The sequence below is a fragment of the Dasypus novemcinctus genome, chromosome 14, assembly GCF_030445035.2.
Source record: "Dasypus novemcinctus isolate mDasNov1 chromosome 14, mDasNov1.1.hap2, whole genome shotgun sequence".
NCBI classification, from domain to species: Eukaryota; Metazoa; Chordata; class Mammalia; order Cingulata; family Dasypodidae; genus Dasypus; species Dasypus novemcinctus.
The window spans coordinates 35,777,954-35,805,888 of record NC_080686.1 but is presented as its reverse complement, the minus strand read 5'-3'; the positions used below and the strand labels follow the sequence as shown (position 1 = coordinate 35,805,888).

General features: G+C 39.5%; 1 protein-coding gene across 1 annotated transcript; it reads right to left on the bottom strand.

Annotated features, from left to right (window-relative positions):
* RDH10 (retinol dehydrogenase 10) lies at positions 1–27,934 on the bottom strand. The gene is made up of 6 exons (XM_004462476.5): positions 26,975–27,934; positions 25,184–25,419; positions 5,197–5,295; positions 3,838–3,983; positions 2,146–2,277; positions 1–2,041 (listed from the first exon to the last, which is right to left on the bottom strand). Exons 1-6 carry the CDS (start codon positions 27,261–27,263, stop codon positions 1,918–1,920), a joined length of 1,026 nt encoding a protein of 341 aa, XP_004462533.1. The 5' UTR covers positions 27,264–27,934; the 3' UTR covers positions 1–1,917.
* Position 27,935: the final 1 nt, after the last annotated feature.

The following is a 27,935-nucleotide window of genomic DNA, read 5'->3' as shown; positions in this document are numbered from 1 at the left end:
TTAAATGAATTAGTTTTATTGAACTTAGAGATGGACAACCTCATAAGGGTAGTAACGAACAAAAATAGAAATAGGCTTAAATTACAAAACATGAGAATCAAATTAAATGTACAGATGACTTTCCTTAGGCTTAAGGTTGATAAGTGGGACATTAAATTAGAACAGATTTGTCTAGGGTGGCTTGTGTGTGCTCCTGACCAACCAGAAGGCCTGAATAACCTCTGAAAATATCTGTACTCACCTCACGTAGTTACGTAGTTAAGACTACTTCAAAGTACTTATTTAAATCCATAATTGAAAATTAGCAGGCAGTCAGAGCCTCACTTGTTAATGGCCTCAGGTTTGGTTATTTATGGAGAGAAATACAAGCATGTATTGAAGCTTCCTTAAGGCCAGCTCTGGGGGACAGGGAGCCAGGACGTTTCCTACATGTAGATGCATGAACAGCCAAACCAGATAGTGGGAATTCTTTCTAGTTTTTCACTTTCAGTGTAAACAAACCCATGATAGTGTCTAAATAGATGTGAACATTAGAAATTTGAGTGTATGCCACCCTAAGCTGTTAATGTCTGTTCCCAAACGTTATCCCATTCCAACATTTTTCTATAAGTAAGGCAGGATATATGTCATGGGAAAACCACGCAATGATTTTTCTTACAACATTTCTGATTAATAATCATAGTCAGTTGTATGCAAGTTAATTCTTTAAATATAATCAGTCCTTAGAAAACTTCCCAATTAATTAGTAAAAGTTGGCTTACTTTAATAGGCTTAAACATTGATTGTTATTTAAACAAGACATTCTAAAAAAAAAAAGCAATCACATAAGAGTTCATAGTAATTTACAAGTGGATGGTATACATTTAGATACAGAGGTAGAAGTTCACTTTTACAATGTTTCACTAATACACATATACCAAATTCAAGGCACAAAATAGTTTGCTTTACAAAAAAATACTGTAAAAATGTCATTTGCTGTTCTACAATGTGAATAAAACTTTCAAAAGAATCTTTACACCCTTCCATACATACTCCATAGAAGATTATTCCCCCTCGCTATTCATAGTTGGCACAAAAATGGGGACTTTTCTGTGTAGAAATTCCCATTTTTAGAAACTGTTTCTTTGCAGAGCTGCTATATATTCTAGATAAAGAGTCCATACAAAGAAATGAAACAGCAACTTCCTGAGGAAAGGGCACTTTCTGTATGCAGCAAAATTCATAGGTAGAAAATGTATGGTGTTTTGAGATAACTAGGTCTCCAAAGTGATAATTAATGAAATATTTCAAAGATAAAATTTAAAAATTCAGCTAATACTTTAGTTATTATGACTTTAAGAAAGAGACCTAATCACCTTATACTCTAACACTCAAACACCAATAACTTCAAATTGATGGAGATTTCAAAATTACTTTTAAAAGAGCTGAACATACAAACACTATGAAAAGCCACACGGCTTTGCAAAACTGAAACTCAGAAAACATGAGAAAATATAGCTACGATGTCAACTGGCTAGAGTTTAATTTTAATGACAAGAATTATTAATAAACTCTATAGGAATTAAGAAAAATCACACACATGAAACACACTGTCGTTATCTCTAGACTTTCTGTTCATTAAAAAAAATAATAACAGTAGTCTGAAGATATCACTCAGTGCATGTCTAAAGATCTGACTGGTTTTAGGGTTCTGTCTAAAAGGACCCTGTGGTCAACAACCTAAGCTCACGTTGGCTGATCACATTTTCCAGATACTCTAGTCAGTTAATTTACATTTTATTATTTTTTAAAAAGTTGATTTTTTAAAAAAGTCAACATGGGTTTGGAATCCAGAGGATGTCAGTGATGCTGATATGCACCAGACTGAAACATTTTGATCGTCTTCGGATGCAAATGATATTCCATACAAAAAGATTCTTAGATTCCATTTTTTGCTTCATTATTATTTGTGGCTTGTTTCCTCTGAGCAATAAAGGGGTACATACACTTGTCCGCTCCTAGGAACCGATACATGCACACAACTGCTTCAAAAGGGAGGATGCTGAAAAAAGGAAAGGCATGACCGTTAGCAAACAACAAGGCCCAGGTGAAGCTAGCAGGGCAGGCATGGACAGACTCAGCAAGGGGTGGTGCTTCCTCAGTTACCTCTTCATGAAGGTCACAATGTACATGAGCCGGGGGGTGCAGATCATGGGCTGGTCGGTGAGGATGGCCTTCATAGCCTGCTTCACACAGTAATCGGGCTTCAGGGGCGGCAGGAAAGGCTCAATTTCTTTCCTGGAAGTTACATATTCAAAAAATGAGATGAAGAATGAATGCAAAATAGGGAAGGCTGGAAATCTACATCAAAATGTAGATTTTGTAGTGTAGTAACACCACTACATTAATAGTGATATTACCTGGGCAATGGGATTTTGGGTCTATTTTATTTTCTTCGTTGTGCTTTTCTGTATTTTCCAAAGTTTCCCACTATGAACATATTTTATTTATAGAATATGGAACATAGTTATGAAAAAAAGCAAAATCAGTCTGCTTTCCCAAAAAATGGAAAAATCATTTAAAAATGAATCAAAATGTATTTCAATTTTTTTCCCCAATAGAGAAAGGATAGGGTGTTTGGCATAACAAACAAGACACTAACCTTATATTAAATGTATTTTAAATGATGGTGTGTGAACACTGGAATAACCTTTCTGAATGAAACAGAAGTCAGTTATATAGTTTCCAGAATGCTTGAGTAGGGAAAGCTAAGGTATTTTCTCTAGGGGGTTTCTGAAATGAAGTGCTTATAGACATCCTACCTTCAGTTTAATTAATTAAGTCACTTGTTGAAATAACCTTATAACACAATTTATTCCGCTTACTTTTCATTATCCTGACACAGCTTTGGACACCTGCACCTGCCACTTGGCTGAGTAATTAACAGGACCAAGATCCACAGTAACTGCTTCCTAAGTATTTGTATTTGAGATTAAAAACCAAACCACCATAAGAAATAAAACCAATTCCTCCACCCCCCAACACCCCCCCCCCACAAGTCCACACTGAGAGTCGGCATGAGACCGGAAGTACTCCACCTCGGGTTTCCCATTTTAAGAGTGGCGGCAGTAAGTCACCTTCCACCTACTTCACTGGATGTTCAGGTTCACTATGTGTTAGAATGGCCCCTGACCGACAGGGAACTGGTTATCTTCCTCTGCCTTTCAAATTCATCCAGGCAAAGATCTCAAAGGAAGCAAGTCTTCACACGTCTCCCCTTAATGAGCCATAGTTTTATTTATTCTGCTTAGCTCAAATCAGATGTAACTTGACATTTATATTCCTACTTGCCTCCTTTCAAAGTGTTTATTTCATTTTTAGTAAATATCAATGGTTTTTCTCAGTCTGTCAGAGTGAGTCAAGCTACACACACTTTCTGCAAAAAGGAGGTTCCCAGATCTGGAGGATAATATTCAAAAGTCTTTTCATATTAATATAATAGAAACAAAATAACTCCTAAAGTAGCTTTAAGGAAAACCCTGCAGATTTACTTTTTCTCCTTGAAGGTGTAGAGAAGCCATCTCCTTCCTGATGCTTCTGCAGATGTCTATCAATGTGGCCTTAGTCCCTCACTTGTCATCCTATGTACCCCAATTTTACACACCTTGGCCAATGAAAACTAGAGGTTAACTGTCAAATGACAGTCAAAATGCAAGACTGCTTATGTCTGAAGAAGACCCATGCCCACATGGTCTCCCAATATGGGAAGATAATTTTCAAAAGAGCTTTTTTTTTCTTTTTCTTCTAAAACAACTTCTATTCTTACTATTATCAGAAGTAAGATTGGTTCTTACTGACCTGATCCGGCAGCCTCTGAACATGCCAGTGTCTACAAGGTAAGGGCAAACCAATGTTGTTTTAATTCCATCTTTTTCAGCAGCCTTCAACTCATGGCTCAGGGATTCATGAAAACCCACAACTCCAAATTTACTGGCACAGTAATCCTGAGTTAGAGGGGAGAGAACAGAAACACTTAGTAGTTCACAAACCCCTGATCAAACTGAAGCGCCCCTGGCTCCTACTGCTTTGGTTAGATGTTTGATACAAAAAGTTACAGATAACTAAGCAAAGAAAAGGAAACCATTTTAAAAGACAGATATCTGATGTGGTTCAGTGCAGAAATAATATTTTCAAAGTAACAGCAGAAACAGATGAACACTTTTTGCCACATCAACTAAGTATCATATTACTTTGGGGAAGTTACTACAAAAGGAGTCTATGAAAACTAACAAGCTAAAGTTAAAAATGGAGAGAGGTTCACTTTGAAGTGTCTGGAAAATTTACAAATGGCCTCTTGTTCAGTAAAAGAAACTGAAAAACCAGTTTGTTTAAATTAATGCTAGAAGAACAAAAAGGCAAGTCTAGCTGAGGCTATACGTTATAAAAATATTTTTCAGGTGAAGTAAAAATGGAAAATTACTATACCTTGTAAACTTAAACTAAAACCTAACCTAAGGACACATGGTATAGAATGTAAGTTCTTCTCTATTACTCAACTTTAAATTTAGGGATGGAAATACCACCCGAATGTAGGAGCTTTCTATTCTATGTTCTTTTGCATTTTTGCATGGAGCAACATTTTCGATTTCATGATACAGGCACCCACAGGGCAAACAGCACAGAACTATATATACACACATGCTTTATAATTTGAATATGGTGAAAAACAGGAATCGATTAGTCCTAGCTCTTAATTCCACAAACTTACAAGGCAGAACACCTCACATATGCCACAACCATCTCATCCAATGAACTAACACAAGATAGCTCACTTTTAGCAAGCTTACCAAAACAGAAAGTCAACCTTGGGCCTCATTTACCTGCTTCCCATAGCACTGCCACCTTCCTCCACCATCCTACTCCTGGCCCTGCGTGAAATGCTAATGAAAATAGGCCCTGCTACTCCTTTGCTGCTGCCTCTTTGTCAAATGAGTGTAATGCCTTTATGGCATTAGTGGTAGAGTTCCATTTCAACAGCTAGAAATGAGTCCTATCTCCTACCCTGGATACTGCAGAACATGCTACACAGCACACAAGTACAGTGATTTCATGGACTTTCATGAACTGCATGGGCAGCAGTTGCTATTCTTAGGATTTTGGTGTATCCATCACAAGACAAACCAAGTGAATGAAGGAGATGCTTTATATCCAACAAACCTCAACTCCAGCAGTACTGAACAATCCCAAGGAACTTGCAACTGTCACAATATGACCATGATTGATCTCCAGCATTGTAGGAAGAAAAGCCTTTGTAGTCTGAAGAAAAAAAAAAATTAAGTCAAGCTCTAGAACTGACAACATTGAGTTTCATCTAAAACCCAATCCAAGATTACAAAACAAATTTTACCCACAAAATATGTCTCAGTTCCCAATTCATTCAGAAATGTTTTATTTATCAAAAAGAGAGAAGGTCCTTTAATTGTCTGGTTCACTCAGCATGTATCTATCACTAGCATGGAAGGCATATTATAGGCAGTAAATAACAAGACAGTAACACAAGAGCTTTTGGAGATGTCCAGAGATGAAAAGAAAGCCTTTAGCAAAGGCTCCCAACACATTTCAAGTGACCATCACATGCTAATCTAAACTATTCCCCCAAAAGACAATCACTTCAGGGTAGAGACCTTTTCATGCTTATGACACCTTAGCACAGTGATCTCACAGTCTGTGAGGGACCCCTGCCTACCACAAAGAGGTGCTTATTTTAACGGTTGTCATATGGCTAAACAGTAATAGACCGATGAGTGCCGAGATATTCCAGCATCAAGCCCCAGGATGCAAAGCTCTATTACCAAAGTGTACTAGCAAGAGGTATAAGAAGTATTTTAGGATGTAAAAGACAGGGTAAAAGTACAGAATCTTTTGAAATGGCAAAGCTAATCCTGCATTGACAAAACTTGTTTTCTGAATGATTACACTCCACTGTTCACTGTGGAGTTTGCTGGAGAGGGACTGGCCCCTCAGTGCAACAAACTGCAAGTGGCAGAAGTTCCAGGACAGTGGACCCAGAGGTAGCACTGATTTCTTATTCAATAAACTTCCTCTGTCCCCCTACCCAGCTCTCTGGCCTTAAAATGCAAGGCTGTATTGAAAAAAAAAAAATTACTTCAAATTACCTGAGATGATCTATTAACTACTCTACCAGGCTCCTAACAGTTTTATAACCTGCTTCTTAAAACAAAGCAGCAAATAGAAACCTGTCTCCTGCTGAATTATATCCTAATGCCAACATAGCTTCCTATGATTTATGAAGTTGGGGGAAAAAAGCCCTATGCAGCAGACTTAAAGAATACTTGCATTCCCTTCTCAGAAGGTTTCCTGGCTGAGGAAAAACTGAGTTTTTCTTTTAAACGTGAATATCTAATTTGCTGTAACTTTCCCAGATAAAAAATAGTGATTCCATTAATTATGAAGTTTTTTCCAAGCCCCAATCAATGATGCATACAGTTGCCAGATTAGTTTTTGTGATTAATAATAATCACACAAACCTCAACTACCACCTCTACTCTGTTCATCTGAGTCTCCTTATTGTTCTCCTCGTCAGGCTTAATTCTCACCTTTGAATTTTTACTCAAGAACTCTTCTCTGCCTTGACAATCTACCTCTAAACCCCTCAAAGCATAATATTAATGATTTTTATGTTTCCCGAAGTGCTTTATATTAATTATATCGCCAAAGTCTCCCAATAATTCTTGATGGAAAGTAGTTAGGGTATTGAGCCTTTGTCTAATATTATTCTAGACAACCTCGACTTTGTTCTATATCTCCTTAAGATATATGGTCTGTACCATCCATTTTAACATATAATTGTACATTTTATGGTTTTTCAATTTTGGTTATTTTATATTTATTTGTCTGACTGCCCCAGACTAAGCTGGAAGACACAGACTTATTTCAAATATTTACGGAGAACTACTTGCTGTGATAGGATTGTGGGAGAGAGAGAGTGAACAACACTTCTCATGAACTTTAGAAACCTGGCACACTGCAAGATGTATGATTAGATACATGTTGAGATTTGTTTTGTTTTTTGTATTGGCAAGCAGGAATTTTGGGGGGGTAATTCTGATATTATTTTGAGCTGCTCAATAGCCAAAAAAGTTGAGAATTGGTATATCTGTTATTATAGATTCAATTTTAGTCTCTACTGCTTATAAATGGCCATTATACCACAGAACTGCAATAAAGAAAAATCACAAAAAGAGCATATAAATTCCAATCAAAATTAAAAAACATATCCTTAATTAATCAAATCTATAAGTCTTCTTTGAAGTAAGGGCATACCTCAGAGATATTGTGGGTTCAATTCCAGACCACTGCAATAAAGCAAATATCGCAGTAAAGCAAGTCGCAAGAATTTTTTTGTTTACTGGTACATATAAAAGTTATACTTACACTATACCATAGCCTATTAAGTGTGCAATGGCACTATGTCTAAAAAAACAATGTACATATCTTAATTAAAATGTGACACAGACAAGAAGTGAGCACAAACTATTGGAAAAGTGGTGCCCATAGATTTGCTTGACACAGGGTTGCCACCAACCTTCAATTTGTGAAAAATGCAATATCCGCTAAGCACAACACAGCAAAGCGCAATAAAACAAGGTATGCCTGTATCTGGTTATGATTAATTGTTCCCAGATTAGAGAGTATAAAGTTTCTTCTTGATGTTAACCAGAGATCATTTCTAAATATTAAAAATTTACCTAGTTTTGGAAGACAGGGATAAATTTAATATGAAGCATTTAATTATTTTTAAAGCTCTTAACACATGTGCAAGGACTAAATATTAAATCTTAAGAAATTACACACATTATAATGAAGTACCAAGAATTTGCTATGTGATTACCTGATTAATTTGAATTATGTCAGAAAAACATGCTAGTTTAAATGGCCAGAGTCCACTCTAACTCCAGCTGGTGTCGTCTTTGAGCACACAGACACCAGAGTTGGTCAGCTCTAATGACTTCCACATATTCATGCGCTATGTTCTTGTCTGTGGGTGTTAAATGACTTATCCAGATCTCCAGCACCACATAAAGGTAAGTGACAGAAGATTAACAGGTTTCTAACTGTCATCTTTAATTTGTTGCAAGGTTCTAAAACTGATCACCCACCTGAAATTAGTCTGGTGGTATTCCTAGATTCATTCAACAACTTTTTTTTTCCTTCCTCTCCCCCTCCCCACTTTTTTTTTTTTTTGCTGTGTGATCTTCTATATCTATTTCTCTTTTTGTTTTCTTGTCTTTCTACGTGAGCAGGCACTCAGCTCACCACATGGGCACTAGGTTCACTGTGCAAGCACACAGCTTGCCATGTGGGTACTCAGCTCACCACACAGGCATGCTTTCTCGTCTTCTTTTTCACCAGGAGGCCCGAGGAATCAAACCCGGGTCCTTCCATATGGTAGACGGAGGCCTTCTCACTTGAGCCACATCCGCTTCCCAAGAATTTTTTTTTTAAAGATTGATTGATTGATTCCCCCCACAGCTTGTTTTTTTGCAGTCTATTCTCTGCACTTTTTTTGCTGCACTTTTTTTCTGTGTCTGCTTGTCTCCCTTTGTTGCATCATCTTGCTGCATCAGCTCTCCATGACACACAGGCTGTCAGCTCTCCGCGGCTTGCAGGCCAGCTTGCCTTCACAAGGAGGCCCTGGGACTTGAACCCAGGGCCTCCCATACGGTAGACAGGAGCCCAACTGATTGAGCCACAGCTGCTTCCCCTAACAATTATTTCTTGAACACCTTCTTGCAGGTCTTATGCCGTGATCTGGTCATTCAAGGATGGGTAAAACAGGAATTGGTCTCCTTCCTGCCTCTAGGCAGAATTTATACTCACCAGCACTCAACTGTGTTAAACAGTACACCAAATATAAAACAAAAAGTGGGTAGGGGGAGGGAGCAGTTTATTGGTTTTGTTTTTAAAACAAAAAAGAGCAACAAAAGAATCCAAATATGGCTATGTAACTAAAATCTTTTCCGACTGTGGATTGTAAATTTTTTTTTCAGAGAAATATGCTCTACCAGTAGTTATTAGAGTGTGAAATAGGTTTATTTGTTTTAATATGAAATTTTCTTTTGAAAGGAAGAGGTTTAAAAAAACAGGAAGTGGTGGGGGAAAAAAATACATGCTTTCCTTCCTAATCTAGGACAAATTTGGCCACGTGTTTAAATGGAATTCAATGTGCCAGTGCATTTTCTACATTTGAAGACAAAGGCATATGTTCTTTATTTATAAAGGTTCACCAATTACAGGTAATACTAAAATTGTTATGAAGATTACTAAAAATGTTGATACAACAAACAAGTTGTTGAGAGGTGAAGTAAGCTATTCACCGCCACATAATCAGCCTTGGAACCTACATTCGTGGTTTTCCAAAGTGCGTGTCAAGCATTTACTGACCTCTTACTGGGTACTGGGCAAAAGCAAGCCTGGAATAAGAGCATTCACATCAGGGCAACTCAGGCTTCTTTTTAAACCTGTGCTCAGGTTTCACGCTGGAGCCTAATACACGTGACTGAGCACCAAGGCTGTTAATCATTTTGTTCGCTGCTTTAAAGGTGAGCAATTACTGTTCATGCGTTATTTCTACAATCAAACCCCTGTCTTATGTCTGCGGCACATTATTAAATAAACTTTGATCAACATTACTTCTATTCCTTACTGTACAAGAAGAATGCTATAAATGGGTGGCTAGAAAGCATTATGTTTTGAGGAATTTTCCCAAGGAACCTGACTGGTTTTCCTTTCTAATTACTCTTGCCCTCAACAGTCTGGTAGATGACATCTGAGATAGCACAGTATATTCGGTCCTTGACACAGTTTGACAGCACAAAGAAATCTGGCACTTTGTAATGAATTATTAATGTGCACAAATATTGTAGGATGTATGAGGTGGAGACCAGCAAAAGGTGAAGTGCTAGTTGCCATGACACCAGTCAGTTCAAGTTGAGGTTTGTGATCTTTAACTTTGTTTCAAAGAGTCATTAGAACATAAAGGTAAAACTTGAAACATACACCCAAATGGCTTATGTATCAATTCAAATATGTGCTGCCATTGATGAAACTGAACAACTAAACCGCTGTGTTATATCAACTATAAGGATGGATTACCTAAGTGAGGGTTAACAGTAAATATAAAGGAAGGACATTTGATTGCTCTCCAGAGTTAGCTGCTGCCCATGGTGGCTGGCAAGGTTAGCCAGACACTACACCTACTCCATCGCTATGTCCTCGTATTCAAATGTCTGAGGAACAGACTAGGACATCTAGTTCCTCATCAGGAAACTATGGTTGACCCTTGATCTTGGCAGTCTCAAGGTCAGTAACCAATACATACTCCTCTGCCTCATTTGAACCAGGAGAGTTTAAAGAATTTAGAGTTGGAAGTGACCTAGGGATCATCTTATCTGCAAAAGAGACTCCTAATAATTGATTCTGACTGTAAACTGTGGAGAGAGAACTTTGATTAACTGTGATTAATTTTATCACAAGATTCTGATACCACCATCTGCCACAAGTCAACAGGGTTGCTATATAATTTAAAAAGAAAAATTAAAAAAAAAAAAGGAAAAGGGACATTCAGATGGACACTGGCATTCCTATGACATGTGCCGAACAAGTCTAAAATCTCCATAGCTCCTCAGGGTTCCTCCTTAAAACACTCAGCACTTTGAAAAACAACTGTAAAGGCCATATTTATAATATAAACAGGAATTTCTTAAAATTAGTGTAAGTAGTAACTAGACATAGACATGCCATTTCATATCTCCAGAAATCTTTGCAAGTTAGGTTTACGCCACATTAGCTCCTAACAGTTCGAACCCTGTAGTTCATTCTTGGTGCACTTAATGACAGGCTGTGGAGCACAGAGCTCTGCAGCTGCAGTGTCAGGACAAATTAGCCTGAAGTTAAATAAAAGAGAATGTGAAGAAAGGTGGTATCCGGCAAAGTCTAACTTTTGAAAATTTGAGATTGATGACATTTTAAGGTGTAGGTAAAACACCAGAAATGTGGTTTCCATAGCTGGAAGCAATTCCAGCTTAATAGATACTAAGGGAAAAGCAAAGTTAATTATTCACAGTAGGAAAAGGCCTCCTACTACATTTTCATAATGCATTTGCACAACTGTCCTATGTTCAATTCAAGAAAGCCATTTTTAAAAGAGTCTTCTTGAAGTGTTTATCTCTCCAATGTCCAAGAGCATCCAAGAAACAGAGTATTCATGAAAGAGGGCCACACAATTCTATTATGAGGGGAAAACGAGGAACACCGTCAACATATGTATACCAGAGTTTTCTGGTCTATGTGTAAGGGTTTTAAGAATAGGTGAAAAACTGCATTATATTTAGAGTTTGAAGAAAAAATCCAATACAATGAAGACTCCACTGGCCAAAAAATATGTAACTAGAAATCCTATGATGTCCCTCCAAATGGTTAAATGGCGATCCCTTCATTTTGCTTTTTCTGCCTGTCTGACACCCAGAGTAACTTATCTTTATCAGATTCACAAAGGAACATTCTCATGCTCATTTACAAGGCTAAAATGACATCTGGTGGCACTCTCCTCAGGGAATTCAGTCACTGCTTTTGATAAACAATGATTCAACAATGCAAACTAAGGTGCTATAATTATAGCAAGCTCATGCAAAAAGATTAACAATATAAATAATGTGTTCAAAGATTCAAATGGTGACATTTTTAATGTGAAAGGAACATATGGCTAAATAAATATTCTTAATTTTTCAGATTTAAAGGTCTTTTTCTTAATATACTGACTTAACTTCAGAAATTTTACTTTGTAGAAAGCGTTACTTGAAAAAAGCAATTTTCTTCATTAAAATTACTTAGGAAGTAGAACTTAAGTTTATATTTGCTAGCAATATATTACTTAAACCTATTTTGGTGGCAACTGACAGCACAAATCCTGAAATTCTTGTAGTTGAGTGATAGCATTGCCACGGCCATAATCCCCATCCTTGCCCTTGGACTCTCCTCCCCTATTTGGGTACGTTTGTAGACAGACAGGTTTCCTGGATAATTGTGCAATAGAACCCCAAGACATTTAAGTCTAGCACTACACTCTCGGACTTTACAAACACTCATCTTAATTCTCTCAGATTGAGAGAATCTTTGGATAGAGGAGAGAATAAATTATACATCATAATAGTCAACTTCGTATGTACCAGTGCCACACCTAGCATCCTATTATTATTTTGAGGCATGTGAACTGCACCAGCAGTTAATACTTCACACATGCACAAAAGAATGCTCCTACAGGTGTCCTGCAACCAGGAGGCTACTAAAAGCCAGTCTTTCCAGGTGAACATCTAGATGATGACACCATTAGTTAGTCAGCAAAAATAAATGCATCATTAACTTGCCTTCCCAATGTTAAAAGAATGGGATGGAATCTACCCCAAGATAGCAACTCGGATAGCAACATTTCCTTATCTATTTTAGGCTTTGCTACACAGAAATACTGGAAATGAGATAATTTAAAACTTAATCTGTCAATAATTTTGTGGATTCCAGTATGAGACTGTGGCAATCACGCTGGCCTTTGTGGAGTCTAGAGACCCAGCCGGTCCTGACTCTGCCAATTACTTGATCTTCCTTTTGTTACCTGACCTCTCTAAATCTTGACTTAACTCATTTGTGAGACGAAAAAAGTAGATCTCCAAGATTTCTTAGCTCAAACATGTTACAATTCTATAGTCAACAATTCTTTCTTCCATTCCTACCATGCATTCAGAACACAAGAACTCCATTAATGCAGTTCGCAGCATCTGGAAATCAGTAAAAGTATCTATTCCTTAAATATTTATATGTTGTCAGGGCTGTGCCTTTTAAAATGATGTAACTTGAATTCACTCATTTTACAAATTTTTAAAATACCACAAATTATCTGTGTGCAATAACCAACATTTTTCTGTATTTTCTTGAGTCCATGGAAGCTCAATGTGTTGAAAGAGCCTATGAATGCTGAACACTATTTCTGAAATCCTGCGTTCCCTGACCAGTCCCCTGACTGGGTCCTAGATGATCAAAGGAGTGTTAGATGATCTCCCGCAAGCTCAGGCCCCTTCCTCTATTTTGTAACTCTTTATGGAATCATGAAAATAACCCACAGAACTGCAGCCAAATAGCCTGCCAAACAACAGGTTGTCATTAATCCTGGTGCTTTGCTTCAAACTGAAATCACATCTCAGAAACTATAATCAAGACAGATCTTCCAAAGGGCAGAGACTTTGGTTCTGCTCTAGTGACTGGTAACCACTTCCATGAGGCACGAACATGTGCACACAGGCTCAGCCGCTGCTCAGGTCACCTGAGCTGCAGGGCTCTCTGGCCTGAGCGGCACAGCCCAGGAATGCCCTCCTGACCATCTCCCAGCACTCCTTTGAATTTATAAGCACAAATATTTCAAATCCTTCCCTGCTTCCTATTTTGCTTACTGTGGGCTAAAGTCCTCACCTGGACAAAGGATAAATATAATCAAGAGGTACTCCTGGAGACTTGTTTATTCTTAAACATGTACTATACCAACTTAGAATTCACTCAATATATATGAGGGCCTGTGAGGTGCCTTATACAGCCTCAGGACTGTTTAAAACCAAAACAAAAATAGATCTCTGTGGACCTCTTAAAAGGACTTTAAGGATTGTAGGTGTTAGTTACCTTTTCTATAAATAAGGGAGTCTTATGCTACATATGAGAATCACCTGGAGAGCTTTTAAACCTCCTGATGCCCAGGCCATATACCATACCACTTATACCAGAATCTCTATGTAAGGGAATCAGGCTTACAGAGAACAGGTGATTCTAACACATAACCAAGTTTGAGAACCAGTCTTAGTACCACTGACATTTTGGGCCAGGTGATTTTATCTCATGGAGGCTGTCCTGTGCATTGTAGGATAGCAAGAAGCATCCCTGGCCTCTAATCATTAGATACCAGTAGCAACTCTACCAGTTGTGACAAGCAAAAATGTCTCCAAAATGTCCCCTGAGGTAGAAACTGCCCCCTTGAGAACCATTCTCTAGAAGTAACATTTGCATTAAGCAAAGCAAGTTCCATATAGTCCAGCAATGATTTTCTCCTAAATTCTAATTCTTATACTGTAATAACATTTTTCCCAGTTTGGACTACATTGTGGGATAAAAAAACAAACACATACACACAAATTTGGGCTGAAAATTTTACCACTTGTGATTTATATGTCAATACTCTCACACTACCTCTGTACCACTCAATTTTTTTTTTAGGAGGTTTGGGGATTGAACCCAGAATTCTGTACCTGTGAAGCATGCACTCAACCACTGACCTACACCCACTCCACTGCACTACTAAATTAAGAAATATCTCTGAAGGATGATACATGTTCTTTCAAACACAGCAAGTATATGTGAGACACTATTCCTTCAGTTCGTTCCTTCAATTATCCAACAATATTGAATGCTCACAATGTGCTAGCGCTGGGCTGGGCTGTGGAGGAGAGGGATGCACAACATGACAGTCAAGGTCCCTGCAGAAGTCACCTTTTGCTGATGGCCTCCTAGAACTTATTACAGGACAGACATTTGGGCAGGAAGAACATAGCTCTCAAGGCATGGCTTCAACTTTCTGCCAAGATGTTTATGGCTAAAGGAATTCCATCCTGGGCACAACAACTGAGAGGAATACTGAGCACCTTGACTGTTCCTTTTAGACACTGGACTTGAATCCAAATTTAAAAATAAACCTTGGCTAGTATGGCATTTTCCTAGTCTAGAAGATTCCTAAAGGGCTAGTTAGCTCAGGGAGAAAAAAAAAAAAAAAAAAGGGAGAGAGACTACTGAGAGAGTGGGAAGGAAAGTAAGTGTTTCAAAACAGTTTCTCCTCAAACTTTTATGTGCATACAAATTACCAGGGAAAATGAATGAAAGGCAGATTGATTCAGCAGTTCTGAGACTGTTGTTCTCACATGCCCTCAGGTGCTGCTGGTGCTGCTACCACTGCTCCAGAGCACTGGAGGGAACAGCCTGGGGGACCTGCTCATTCCAAACTCAAGAGGCTTCAGATTCGTTTCTCCTAGAAATTCAGCATTACAGGCAGATTGATCTCTTTCTCCTCTATTTCCACCCATACGCTTTGAACCAGGCTATTGAGGGTTAGGAAGACACATTTCCCAACTCTCTTCTCCCAAATACTTGTCAGATAAAGGCTGGTTCCAGTCAACACATAGACCTCCACTGCTAGGGATGGACGACTATGGGAATTTGTGGACTGCCTTGAATTCATTTTCAGCTCTACCAAATCCCACACCCCCATCAGAACAAGCTCTGAAAAGAGACCTAAAAGACTTCAAAATCTTTCTTCCTCATCCAGAGGCTTTGAAGGCTTAGCTTTCAAGACAAGAAATTTAGACACTTTTAGCCCCAGCATTTACCTTTTTCACTTTTCACCTTTACTTTGGACAAGTGAACTACTGAGTGAACGAAAGGAGCTTTTATGCTTCTGTAAGCCTGTGAGAAAATCCTACCTGGGGAAAAAAGTTAAAACTATCCCACTAAAAATCAGATGCTTGGGCCATGGTTTGGCCAAGCAAAATTGGACAATTTTAAAAATCCATGATTAACATTTCCAAAGGCAAAGCTTATGGAGCTATTTGGAATTCTGACCCAACAAGATTATTATATAGGAGAGTTAAAGGTTTTACATTTTCCAGGGGATAAGCTAAAAACAAAACAAACCAAACCAAAAAAACTAAAACCACACTGAATTAATTGAAACTTTAACAGCAAATATTAACAGGATTTTGTTTAGTTAGTCCTTGTATAAGAGCCTTTTTCATTCCCTACCTTTTCTTGTCCAGTTTGTCAATGTTCACATGCAAAATGAGGAAGAGAAGTAAGCTGGATGACTAGAATGCACTACACTATTCTCAATGACATAACCACCTCTGAAGTGGACTATGGAAAACCAGAGAAGCAGTAGAGAAAGCAGATGAACAGGACTTTGTTAATAAAATTCTAGAATTTTTAAGTATGTCTAATTTATGGAGCAAACTTTCTGAGTATACTAAGCTAAGGCTGACCAATCACTGCTAAACTAACCATGCTAATAATAATAAAAAAACAAAGATGATCACAGTGCAAAAGCACGAGTGTCTCACAAGAAAATCTATGGTACCAGAAGCTTTGAAGTCCAGATAATAAGTATTTGTTCAGGGTCTCACCTAGAGCCCTAGGATAAGGGGTCTGGATCTTAGCTTCTTCCTTCCCTCGGTGACCTTAGGCAAGTACCACAACCTCGTTCAGGTTGTTTCCTTAACCATAAAAATAGGGATAATAACCCTACTTAATTCAGAGTTGCTGTGAGGCTCTAATGAGAGGAGTATTATGAAAGGGCTTTTTAAAACTTAAGTGCTCTGTAAAAGCACAGTAAAGGCAAACATGGCTCATTAAGCATATATTCATAGGCTAGTTTGGTAATAAGTGCTATCTATTTTTGGTTATGTTATTCCTTCTAAGTTCCTGCAATCCCTGGTCCTCAGCACCTGACCACTCCCGGCTAAAACCCATACCTGACCACTAGAAGCAACCTCAAAAACATATGCTAGCAGTTGCTGCAGCTGCCTGGCCCCTTACATCCAGAATCCTAGATGATGCTGGGAAACAAACAAAAAAACCCAAGCCACTCATAACAGCCCTTTTCTAATCCTTTTCTTTAATCCTATTTAACTAGGAGCAGAAAGTAACAGTTTTAAATATAAATATAAATGACAACATTTGAAGAAGAGTCCAGCAAACATAAAATACTAAAAATTGGTAGAGAATTATTTAAAAATAATTTATTACGTCGTCTGTTTCTATTTCCGGAGAGCATCGAACTATCCCATTTTTTAAATCCTCGAGAAATCAGTAGGGGGCAGTATGTTAATTACAATTTGCAGGTGGGAAAATTCAGGCTTTGAATTTTAAGTTTCACTTGTCCTCAAAATACCCATGTACTTACATAAGTTACATCACAAATATTTTCCCAATTACGCTATTGGGGAAGTGTTGTTTTGAGCCCCATTGTTTAGAGTAACACTATGAAGCTGAACCCTGTTAATATTCAAAATTTCCAGTACTAAGCTTTTGAAGGAAAGGCAAGAAATTCACATTTTATGCAAGCATCAAATGAAAAGAGAGAGAACAGTGGTTCTCTCAAACCAAAAAGTGCAATGTTAACACCACACCACTGCCACCTTTCACACATTCAAGTACCTTTGCAAGTTTCACAGAATGGAGTAATGTTTTGTTTCCAAATGTGAATTCATTGTAAGTGACTTGTCACTTGGGTTAATTTGACAGCACTCAAGGTTGCGGCAGTAATTGCCCTTACTTGTTAAATATTCTAGCAGCATTTGCTGCAGTGTTGAAAGTTTTATGATCATTATGAGAGGATATTCAATTTTCCCCCCTGTGGTTCACTTACTTTTAGTTTCAGAGCATTTAGGAAAATGGTCCCTGACAGGTGTGAACTTCAGTTTTAAGAAAATTGACAAATAAAGTAAAAAAGAAAAAGGAATTCAAAAATGGGCCACACTGGGGAAGATCATCAAGTAAAAGATTTCTTCTGATGAAAAGCTATCTGAGATGATGGAAACCTGCAGAAACCTGGGGAGAACTTGTTTCGGTGGCAAAGACTAGGTGAATGAACACAGCTGGCCAAGTGGGGTCGAGGTAGACCTCTCCTCTCACCAATGGCATCTTAACAGCGGCTACTCTATTGCAGGGACCAGCTGTATCCTTTATTCACTTGTATTATTTATCTATAGATTTTCAAATAAAGAATTAAGAGGCTCTGTCCTCAGTTATTTTTCAATTAAGCTTATAAGGCGTCTCAACCTGAAAGAAGATTCTAGGTCAGTTAATAGAAACTATAAGAAGGGGTATGGAGGCAGAATGTCTTCTGAATAGATAACTGCTATACTAACTTCTGAGATAAGAAATCACTAATTAAAACAAGAGACATTTGCATATCTTAATCTGACTCCTGGAATTATTGGCTCCAAACACTGGATTTAACCCATTCAGGCAAGGTAGGGAATAAATTCCTATTTCTAGAATTTTTTTTTTTTAATACTCCAAAAATTAGCTACCAAAGGTCCCTTCTCTTAAGAAAATATTGGTTGCTTGTGTAGAAGGAAACAAGACCAAATCCAACCGGTCAGCACACCCCCTAGTGGAATTTCAGCATAGTACAATTTGGGGGTCCACAAACATCCTGGGTATCCAGGACACACAAAGGCTTAAACAGACTTTTCCAGGCCCAGTAGACACCATAGCCACACCGTAATCCCATGTCCTTTACTTATTCTTCATTGAGCATAACAAAAAAAGTAGGCAAGCAAACAAAACGTGTCACCTATACCCATATATGCAGATACACAAAGAGGCAAATTGGCTTTCTATCATAGCCCAAACAGGCTTTATTTTAGTTTCTGAGAAAGCTAACACAGATATGAATCTGCTATTAGTATTCCTAAACTGAAGAAAAAAAATTCCCAATTGGTTCTTAAGCTGCTTGAAATGCCAGATATATACGCAATTCACTGGAATTTGTCAAAGTTCTTGAAAATCTGAAAAATGATTTGTGTGGGAACAAACTTTAGGGAAGATAATAAATAGAGAGAATGTGACTGGGTAAGTACTTCGCCATTGGGTTTATGCTCTTTTCTAGGCCCCAGTGACCCAATTGCGCCATGAATGGCTAAGTCTCTGCTGGGCACTCCCCATTCATTCAGTCTTTCTGAAAAAGCTATTCAATCAGTGTTAGCATTTGCACAAGTTGAAGAAGGTTTTCACTTTGACATTCCTACAGATCAATTTCTACTTGAGCTAATAAGGGATGAAGCTCAAGATATAGAAATAAGGGAGAAAAGAACAAATACCAACTTTACTTCCAGGAATCATAAATAGCATAGCTTACTTCATGATCAGACAAGGGCCAGTCACTGTATAAAGAGTTTGAGGACTATTCTACAGGGACTGCCATTCTTAAGATATAAGGATTCTATTAAGCAACAGGAAAATATTTTGAGTTTTGTGTTTTTCCTTCTTGGCAGTAGTGATCATTTTGACCGAACTATTCAACTTCTTTTGTCTCTCATTAAGACAGCATAGCCAAACACAGGCTCTTCTGCTCTTGTGTGAAGCATGAGAATGTAGGATTTCTCCTGGGAACAGTAAAGAGTCCAGTCTGATGGCAGTTTAGGGTACCCCAGGGGATGTAATAGGTGATGACCTGGGAAGGCAGGTGGAAAGCAGGTCTGTAAGCCAAAGATGCCATGCCAACAAGTCAAGAATTCATGATGTGAATAATACAGTCATGAGAGAGTTTTAAGCAGGCACACAAAATCTGACAAAATCTGGTTTACACAGCCCTATGTTGGAGAGCAAACAGTGAAAATGGAAAGAAGTCTGGAGGCTCTTTGAAGAGTCCAGGCTGGAAGCGATGAAGGCACACACTAGGAGGTGGGGATGGAAAGGAGGGAATAAAATGTACAGTGGCAACAGGACAGGTGGGACTTGGTGGCCCATGGATGTGTAGAGGATGGGAGAATTAAAGATAAAGCTGATGTTTCCAAGTCTGGTGACAAGCCACACCGGAGAATGCAAGAAGGGGCAAAGAGGAGCTAGTTCAGTTTTGAGATGTGCTGATTTGAGGGAATTCATGGAATACTCAAGACAGTTGCATGAACTAGAGAACTGTCTCAGAAATCGCAGCTGAAACCACTGAAATAGAGAGTTTACCCAGTTTAAGGTGCACAGTGAGAAAAAGTCTGAGCACAGAATCCAAAAGAATTATTATGTTTCAAGGGCAGGCAGAGTATGAGGGTTGGGAAGGCAGAAAAAGCAGCAAGAGAAAATATGCTTAGTTTGGAACCAAAAGAACTAGAATTTCAAGGAAATGGTCAACAGGGCCACATTCTGTAGAAAAGATCAAGCTGCACACTGGGTGTGACAATCATGTATCAATGCAGTCTTTTTCATATAGTATAGAAATTACGATATTGGTTACTTAGCAATATTTTCTAAATAACTGAGATAACCAGACACAGATAAGAACAAACATCAAAAATGCTGGGAAGTTTTCTATAGGATGCAGTTATCTAGTTCCCTGCTCATACCAGTTACATAAAGTGATATTTTGTCATGTCACAGATATTGATTTCTAGTAGTAAAAAATTTGGGCCCAGGATGTAACATATCAAATATAGAAATTCAAAGTACAACGAGCATGTGATCTTATTTTGTGTTAAGGAAGAAGGCTTTGAAACATCTGGACTGTTTGCTATATAGTCCATGTATCAAGCAGTTGCCATCAAAAGAGATGTTTTATACTCAGTTTTACGACTGTGACCACATTGGTACATTCAACAAGAATTAACAAGAGGAAGGATGCTTGCCCAATGTCAAGTTACAACTCAGTTCAAGACATAACAAAGTCCTTACTTTTAAAGCTCAAATATTTGATTTTATGCATATGACATTTATTTAATAACAAAAACTAGTTCTAGTGCAGACTTTTAAAAATAGGCCATGAATCCCAAGTTTTCAGTAGATACGTGAAACAATACTCTATTTTTTAATATTATGGTATGGAGGAGGAGATCTTGGCCAAATAGTTTTATCTGAATATTTCAGAGACTTTTAAAAAAAAATCCTAAATCTATGAGGCCTTGAACAAAACGAGTCTTCCCTGACCAGAGAACAGAGGATTAGTGTTTGAGATTAAAAACCTGTAAATCACACAAGAACTTAAACATTAATGATCAGGGACCATTCATGCAATATTAGGTACCACCACAGCGCTAATGTTTTTAAGTGCTACATTACTCAGATCTAACTGGTGGGCTTTTACTTTTCGTGGATGGATTTTAACTCAATAGACTTTAGACATTTGGATATAGATAAATGCCTAATTCAGTAATTAGTATTTTTAAACTGTGAAACCTTTTAAGTTAAGTGGTCTATTAATTAACTACCAATTATCTTGTCTGACTACCATATCAATAGAAGTAAATTACCCAATAGCTACTTGACAGATTTAGTCCTTCACCAGGCAAAATTTCTTCAGAACATAAAAGGCTGAGAGTTAAATGCTTTTGCTTCCCCCTTTTGGTTATTCAGGGATCAATTTGCTGTTCACATACATATAGCCCTTTTGTACAATAGGATCTACTGATAACATAGAACCTACCCCAAATCTATCACTTGACCAGTGATCAAGAGAAATTCCTGGGAGAGGTACTGGTGATAGCAGAACACTGGAAGATGAAGAGCCATGGTGGACTCAAGGCCTAGGCAGAAGAGTGCAAGCCCTGTAAAAATGTCTGATGTATGTGGAAATGTTGCACTGCTAAGAAAAAAAGAAGAAATTGCTCTACAGATTCTCTCCTTGGAGGCTGGTAACTGGACAATATGAATCACTGCCATGTTTTCGAACTGAGCTTAATTCAAATTGGTATACCAAAAGCAGCTTTCTCAAAGTCAACACACTTATACCAATGAGCAGAGTTAACACACTGTAGTAAAAAAAAAAAAAAAGCATACAGGTAGAAAAATCATATGGTAAAACAAAAGGAGATTCAGTAATGAATGTGAGCCAGCCCCATTTTGAAACACAGCTCGAGGTAGTCCAACATAATGCTTACCTTTTAAAACTTCAGAACATGGACCCATGTGAGCATTTTCCAATAGGTTATCTTCTAAATATTTAAGCAGAAGTCTAGCCCATATTATCAAACATTTATTGAGTGATTTAAGAGTAGAGTTCTGTTCCAGGCAGGGGGAAATAAAGAGACAAATCTAACAAACTGCCTTCAAACAGTTTGCCATCTATTTTGGGGTTTAGAGCATAATGTATAAAAAGTTACACCAAAGAGCATACGTTAAGCACCAAATGATGGGAATGACCAAAAATGCAGTAAGAGTTCAATCCCTGATATCTCCTAAAAAATAAAAACAAACAAACAAATGAAAAAACCAACTCTCATTGGAGAACAGATGTAGTTCAATAGTTGAGTACTTGCTTCCTATGTATGAGGTCCTGGGTTCAATCTCCAGTACCTCCTTTTAAAAAAAGGCATAGGGATTAGAGGAAAAGGGCATTCCAAGCAGGATGAAATAATAGGAATGGTCCAGGAGAAGGAGCACACACAGCTCTTAAGTGGACAATAAGTAGACCAGTCCACACGATTTTCTGTTTTACTGTATATGACTTTATCTCCGAGTCAGGATCAACATACTATTTATTATTCGATGTAAACACACATCAACTGCTACTTAAAAGTTTAGCTCAAGATGATCTGTTCAAATGATTAAACAAGTATTTTCTCAGCTGATCTACTTTTTACTATATATGGGGCAACTTCTTTTCTCCACTCAGATATAGTGAAAAGACACAGCCTTGTTATTCTGGAAGGAAAACAGCACATGCCAATACAACTTTAAAAGTTACTACTAACATTTTTGCCTAAGAGAACTACTAGAAGAGAAACTGAATTTGGGTGGCTCTTAAGACACCATTTAAATAAAAAACAAAATAAATCACTGTATAATAGTAAGTATTCTTTTAAATTTTACTTGCTAGAGAGTAACTTCTTCCCAAAAGTTTTGTTAAATCTCATCAAGAAGTCAGAAATTCCAACTCTAAAATGAGTTTTCTGACTAAATATTGAAAATAAATTCTTAAGTTTAGATGCTTAGGGAAAAAACAGCTGGAGAATTCAGGAGCCTCCCATATTTTAATATGAAATGACGTCATAACTGACAAAGTTTCCAAGAACTCCCAAAACTGTGTGGTTAAGCAACATCTCCACACACAGTAAGAACTCTAGGAAGGTAGTATGCACCTCCTTGGTATGCAGATTCAACTAAAGAATTTTTCTATTAGAGATTTGATTTAATTTCTTCCTTATGTTAGAAAGTAGCCTAACATTATCAATATAGTATATCAATTTACATGCAATCTCAAGGCTAAGGTTGTGAACTGTTTGCTCTTAACACACTCTAAATTAGGGCTCATATCATAGGATGTCTAGGAAAGATAAACTGCTTTCCTGTTATAAATGTTTAAACTGCAGATTGGATGGCTAAATTTCAGAGTATTTTCCGTAGATGAAAGTTTCTAGTCAGGATTGAAGTGATGAATGCACAACTCTGATTATATCACATGCCATTGATTCTACACTTCAGATAAATTTTATGGTCTATGAACAAAAAAATAATAGTATAGGCTGGGGGAAAATACACTAACTATAAGATATGGACCATAGTACTAATACTTTGATGATGTAATTCACAACAATGCAAGGTATTTGTGGTGGGGTGATATATGGAAGTCTTATAGGTTATGTCAGTTTTGTAAGTCCACAACTTTTACTATACCACTTATTGTTTATGTATATTCATAAATGAATGATACATTTCAATAAATTGTTAAAAAAATTTTTTTTAAAGTTTCTAGTTAGGAATGCTACCATCACCTCAGTCAAAGGTTGCATCACCTCAGTCAAAGGTTACTGGGAAAAGCAATCCCAGGGATAGTAGTTAGTAACTTAAGGCTGAAGAGTAGACCAAAATCAACTAGAGTCTTGATGAAAGCTTCATCTTTACCACTCTTCAAATATGAAATTTAGTTTACCTGCAACTTATATACATCTTATTTCAAACTAGTTGTTTGTTTCACTCTGAGTTATAAACATACGAATCTTGATAAAGGATATTACTGGGTTTATTTGGTCGTGCTGGCCCTTACTCACCCAACCCATCCTCATTTCCCTTGCCAATAGCTGGCTTTTCTTGTGGACCCCACAGCAGCAAAAGCTTTATTTCAGTTCCCCACCCCCACGCACACAACACACACCTACACGTACAAGTATAACACAGGAGCACATTCACATCCTCCCAAACTCTATTTGATAATCTTACTAATTTAAAACATAGATATTAGTTAACTCAGTCATTTATACGTTCATCTCTAGAGGTTTGGAAATGAATAAAACGAAGCTTGTGTTTAAAAACAAAACAATAAAAACCATTAAAGTAAGCTTGTTACAGGATCAGAGAAAAGGTTTGACGTTCAACAAGCAACATTAGAATAAGTATTTCTAGAGCCAGATTAAGTTTTTAAGCAGTTGCTAAAAATTTAATGAGGTTTAATGTGACCTATTTAGGAGAAACAGTTCTTTGTTGTGTTCTATTACAATGCTAATCAGCCTATGGAAAAAAAAAATAAACCCTTATCTCCTTTCCTTTTCTATATGGCATCCTTCCTGCCTACAAAAGTAGAGGGGCAATATTAAGAGGAAGAAAAGCATAAAGTGGGTCAAGAGTATATGGAGATATGGAAAGGGGGTGGTGCTTCATGCCTAACCTCATTGAAAGTCAAGTTCAGCTGAAAAACTAGTGGCTGGTTTTGACCCCAAAGTAGTAAAAGGCCTTCCCTTAGTCCTTGTGCGATATGTTCGGAAGCTTGGAAGCTGAGGTCTCATACGCCCTGCCCACACATACCATACAGTGAGTCTACGGCTCCTAAGAGAGTGGTTTCTGTTCTCACAGCAAGGTACCTTCTAAGTTGCAAAGGCCTGGGAGATGTCCCAAAGGGGACAGTGTCAAGGACCCTGTGGATGACCAGTGGATGTTAAATGACTGCCACGGTGGCCTGACCACTCCCAATGGACCACAGATGCTGATCTCAGAATCTTTGGCACGTTCTAAAATGTGGCTGAGCAGTAATTTGGAAGCCTAAATTCTGACTTTAGGAATTCATAAGAACAACCAATGTTTTACAAACTCTACAGAAAGTAAAATAAACAAACTCAGGGTTTTATGCGCCCTCTTGTTATTTTTATGGCAGCCTTTCAAACTAGCTTAAAATGTTCAGTCCTCTACCCTCTCAAGAAATACTGAATTGGGGAAAAAAAGAAAACAACTACTTTACAGTAACTGCATACCGTCATTCACCATGGGGGAGGGGTAACTGATTAGAAGGAAGCTTTGGGGCAAAAGAGGACAGGAGGCTTTCAGGCTGGCACAGAAGCTCTCTCCTTCCCAACCTTCTCACTGAGGAACCAGTAATAAAAACAAGGTTGTTTATATTTACCCAGAAGTGTGCGTGACAATTGACCATCATGGTTCTCTCAATGAGCTCATCAGGACATTCCAGAAGGTGATGTCCAGAGACCACGCCAGCATTATTGACCAGGACTGAGACCTCGCCAACCTCCTTGCGGACCCTTTCAGCTGTCAGGTAGACATTTTCCCGCTTCCCCACATCACAGGTGTACGTAAACACCTGCAAGTTACAGTGGGGCAGAATTTCTTCCTCACCATTCCCAGCTGTCCTCGGAGTCCAGATGAGAAGAGAAATGGAACAGAGAAGGGGGTACAGAAAATGAGTCACATGGCAATCAATAGGACAAAGATCATACAAAACAAAAACACTACAGTGAGCTTCAAATTTCTAACACCAGAATGCTTGCCAAAGACTGGAGTTACAGCTGCATTCCTCCCCTCAAAGTCTTGGGGAATTACGGCAATTTACTGGATAACTTTGCTTAGGGGAAAGTCATGTAATGGTGACAAGCCTAGTGCAAGTCAGACCACTTGGGATCAGCCTCCTGGATCTAAAGACACCTGGAAAGAACTGATCTCAGCCCAGAAAGTAACACCCCCCTCCCAAACACACAAGCTGCACACTCCTCTTTTGGGGGGAATGGTGGCCAGAAGCTCATACTCTTTAGTGTGAGCAACCTCCAAATGGAAGCTCACATCAAGGCTCAGAAATCAAAACTGTAATTAGTAATCTGGGTTCATTTGAAGCCAAGATATGAACGTAAAGTCTCCCATGAAAAAGTAAGGAAGGGGTCAACAGTGTATTCTAACTGAGGTAGCTGACCCATCGCCAAAGAAGTGTCCATATTTAAATGAAGTTTACAGGTAAATATGCAATTTTACTACATTTCACTCACTAACAACTTTAAAGCCAAAATCCATTTACTGGAAAATGAATACCCTTATCTTTTATGTTTTGTCAGGGAGCACAAAAATCTGCATTTTCTACCCCTCAACTTAAAATTTTAATGCAGCTGCCAATTTTCGTTAAAAAAAAAAAAAAGGTTGTTATGGAGGAGGTTGGGTTGGTGCCCAAATTAACCATTTCAGCATAGTTCAATGTTTTCCCTGGAAATGAAAAATTGTCCAAAAAAATGTCATTATCAATCTCCTGGACCAGTATTTATGATCCACTTTTTTTTTTTTTAAGTCTCAGATTCAGGTTAGTTAAGTATACAGAAACGTAGATTTCCTGGTGTTACCAAAAATGTGGAAGAGGTTTACAACGAGGCTTAAATCCTTCAAGCGCGCTGCCTTCAGACTGACACGATAACTTTCAACCAGGCTGAGAGTATGTAACTAAAGCACTTAGTTATCTCTGCTGAGACAATGTAATTATTTCCCTGAGGCTAAAGTTACATAGTGAAATCATCAGCGCTGCCCCAGTCTATCTGTTCAGACCACAGTAACCCAGACACATGCTACACCAAGAGTGTGAGCACAACTACCAAAAGACACTCGAGCTCCCCGTCGCAAAGGCAAGAAATTTATTCTCCAAATCTGTGCTAACAAGTCCCCTCCCCGCCTTCCCTATCCTCAGTGGGCTTCGGGCACCCCGCCCCCCAACACCGCCCAGTCGTCTCCAAAGAGACGTAGCTTTGGCACAGTATCTCCCGCAATACAGCGGTGACCATGTTCGGGGGCAAATTCCATTCGCCTTCCAGAAAACCGATAGGGTGTTCTTTACCTCGAGGGCCAGGCTGAACTGTGATGGGGATTTCGGGGGGCCCGGGGAGAGAGAGGCTTGACCCAACAATGCTCGGGCGCGGGTCCGAGTTACCTTGCAGGGCGGCGGCGTCGGCGGCCTCCAGGTCGCGGTAGATGTGGCGCACCATGCCCGCGGTCTCCTCGTTGCTCTGCGTGTTGATGTCCCAGAGCACCAGCAGCGCCCGACGCCGGGCGAACTCGAGGGCGAAGAGGCGGCCCAGGCCACTGCCGGCGCCCGTGATGAGGCACACCTGGCCCGCCACGCTCTTCTCCTTGGGCCGCACCAGCCAGCGCGCCGCGGCCAGCACGAACGCCCAGAGCACTTTGAAAGTGACCACGAAGAACTCCACTACGATGTTCATCGCGACGCCCGGGACCCCACACGAGCCCAGCGGCCGCGTCCGCACCCACCCCGCGCCGGGTCACCCGGCTCCCCGCCCGGGGCGCTTGTCAGAGCGGCCGGGGCGAGAAGGCTGCGCCCTGCGCCCGCCCCCGAGGTGCCCGCCCGGCTGGAGCGCGCAGCGCCGCGCGTCCCGGAGCGCCCCCCGGCCCGGCCCGCGGCAGCGGCGGTGACAGGCACGAGTCAGGCGGCGCGCGCTGCCCTCATGGCCAAGCCGCCGCCGCCCGAGCGTCCTCGGAGCCGGCGCCGCGGCTCCCTCTCGCCCCGGGGGAAGGGCGCGCGGTGGAGACGGCACCGGCCAGCCGGCAGCCGCGGGAGTTGACAACTTGACCCAAGTTGCGAGAGGGTGGCAGAGAGGGGTGCGGGGCAGAGGGAGCCCCGGGAAAGGGCGGCTCGCTCGGCGCGGGCGAGCGCTGCCCTCCGGCTTGCTGCTGCCCCCACGGTCTCGTGTCCCTCTGCCCTGCGCTCCCCGCGGCTGTCACAGGGGCACCGGGTTCCGCCGCTAAGCGCCGCTTGCTACTCGGAGCGCTTCCGACCCACTCTGAGCGGGCTCCACGCTCCGCGCTATATAACCCGCGACCGGGAAGAGCCGGCGGCGGCATCGGCCCTCCCTCCGCTCGGCCCTCCCCGCCCC

Bases quoted from the DNA above. Each gene is read 5' to 3' on its own strand.
- RDH10 (XM_004462476.5), bottom strand. From the start codon at position 27,263: ATGAACATCGTAGTGGAGTTCTTCGTGGTCACTTTCAAAGTGCTCTGG. The intron at 25,420-26,974 runs GTAACTCGGACC...CTCCGAGGACAG, and splicing joins CGACGCCGCCGCCCTGCAAG to CTGGGAATGGTGAGGAAGAA. The intron at 3,984-5,196 runs GTTTGTTGGATA...CCTCTAACTCAG, and splicing joins TCAGTACTGCTGGAGTTGAG to GATTACTGTGCCAGTAAATT.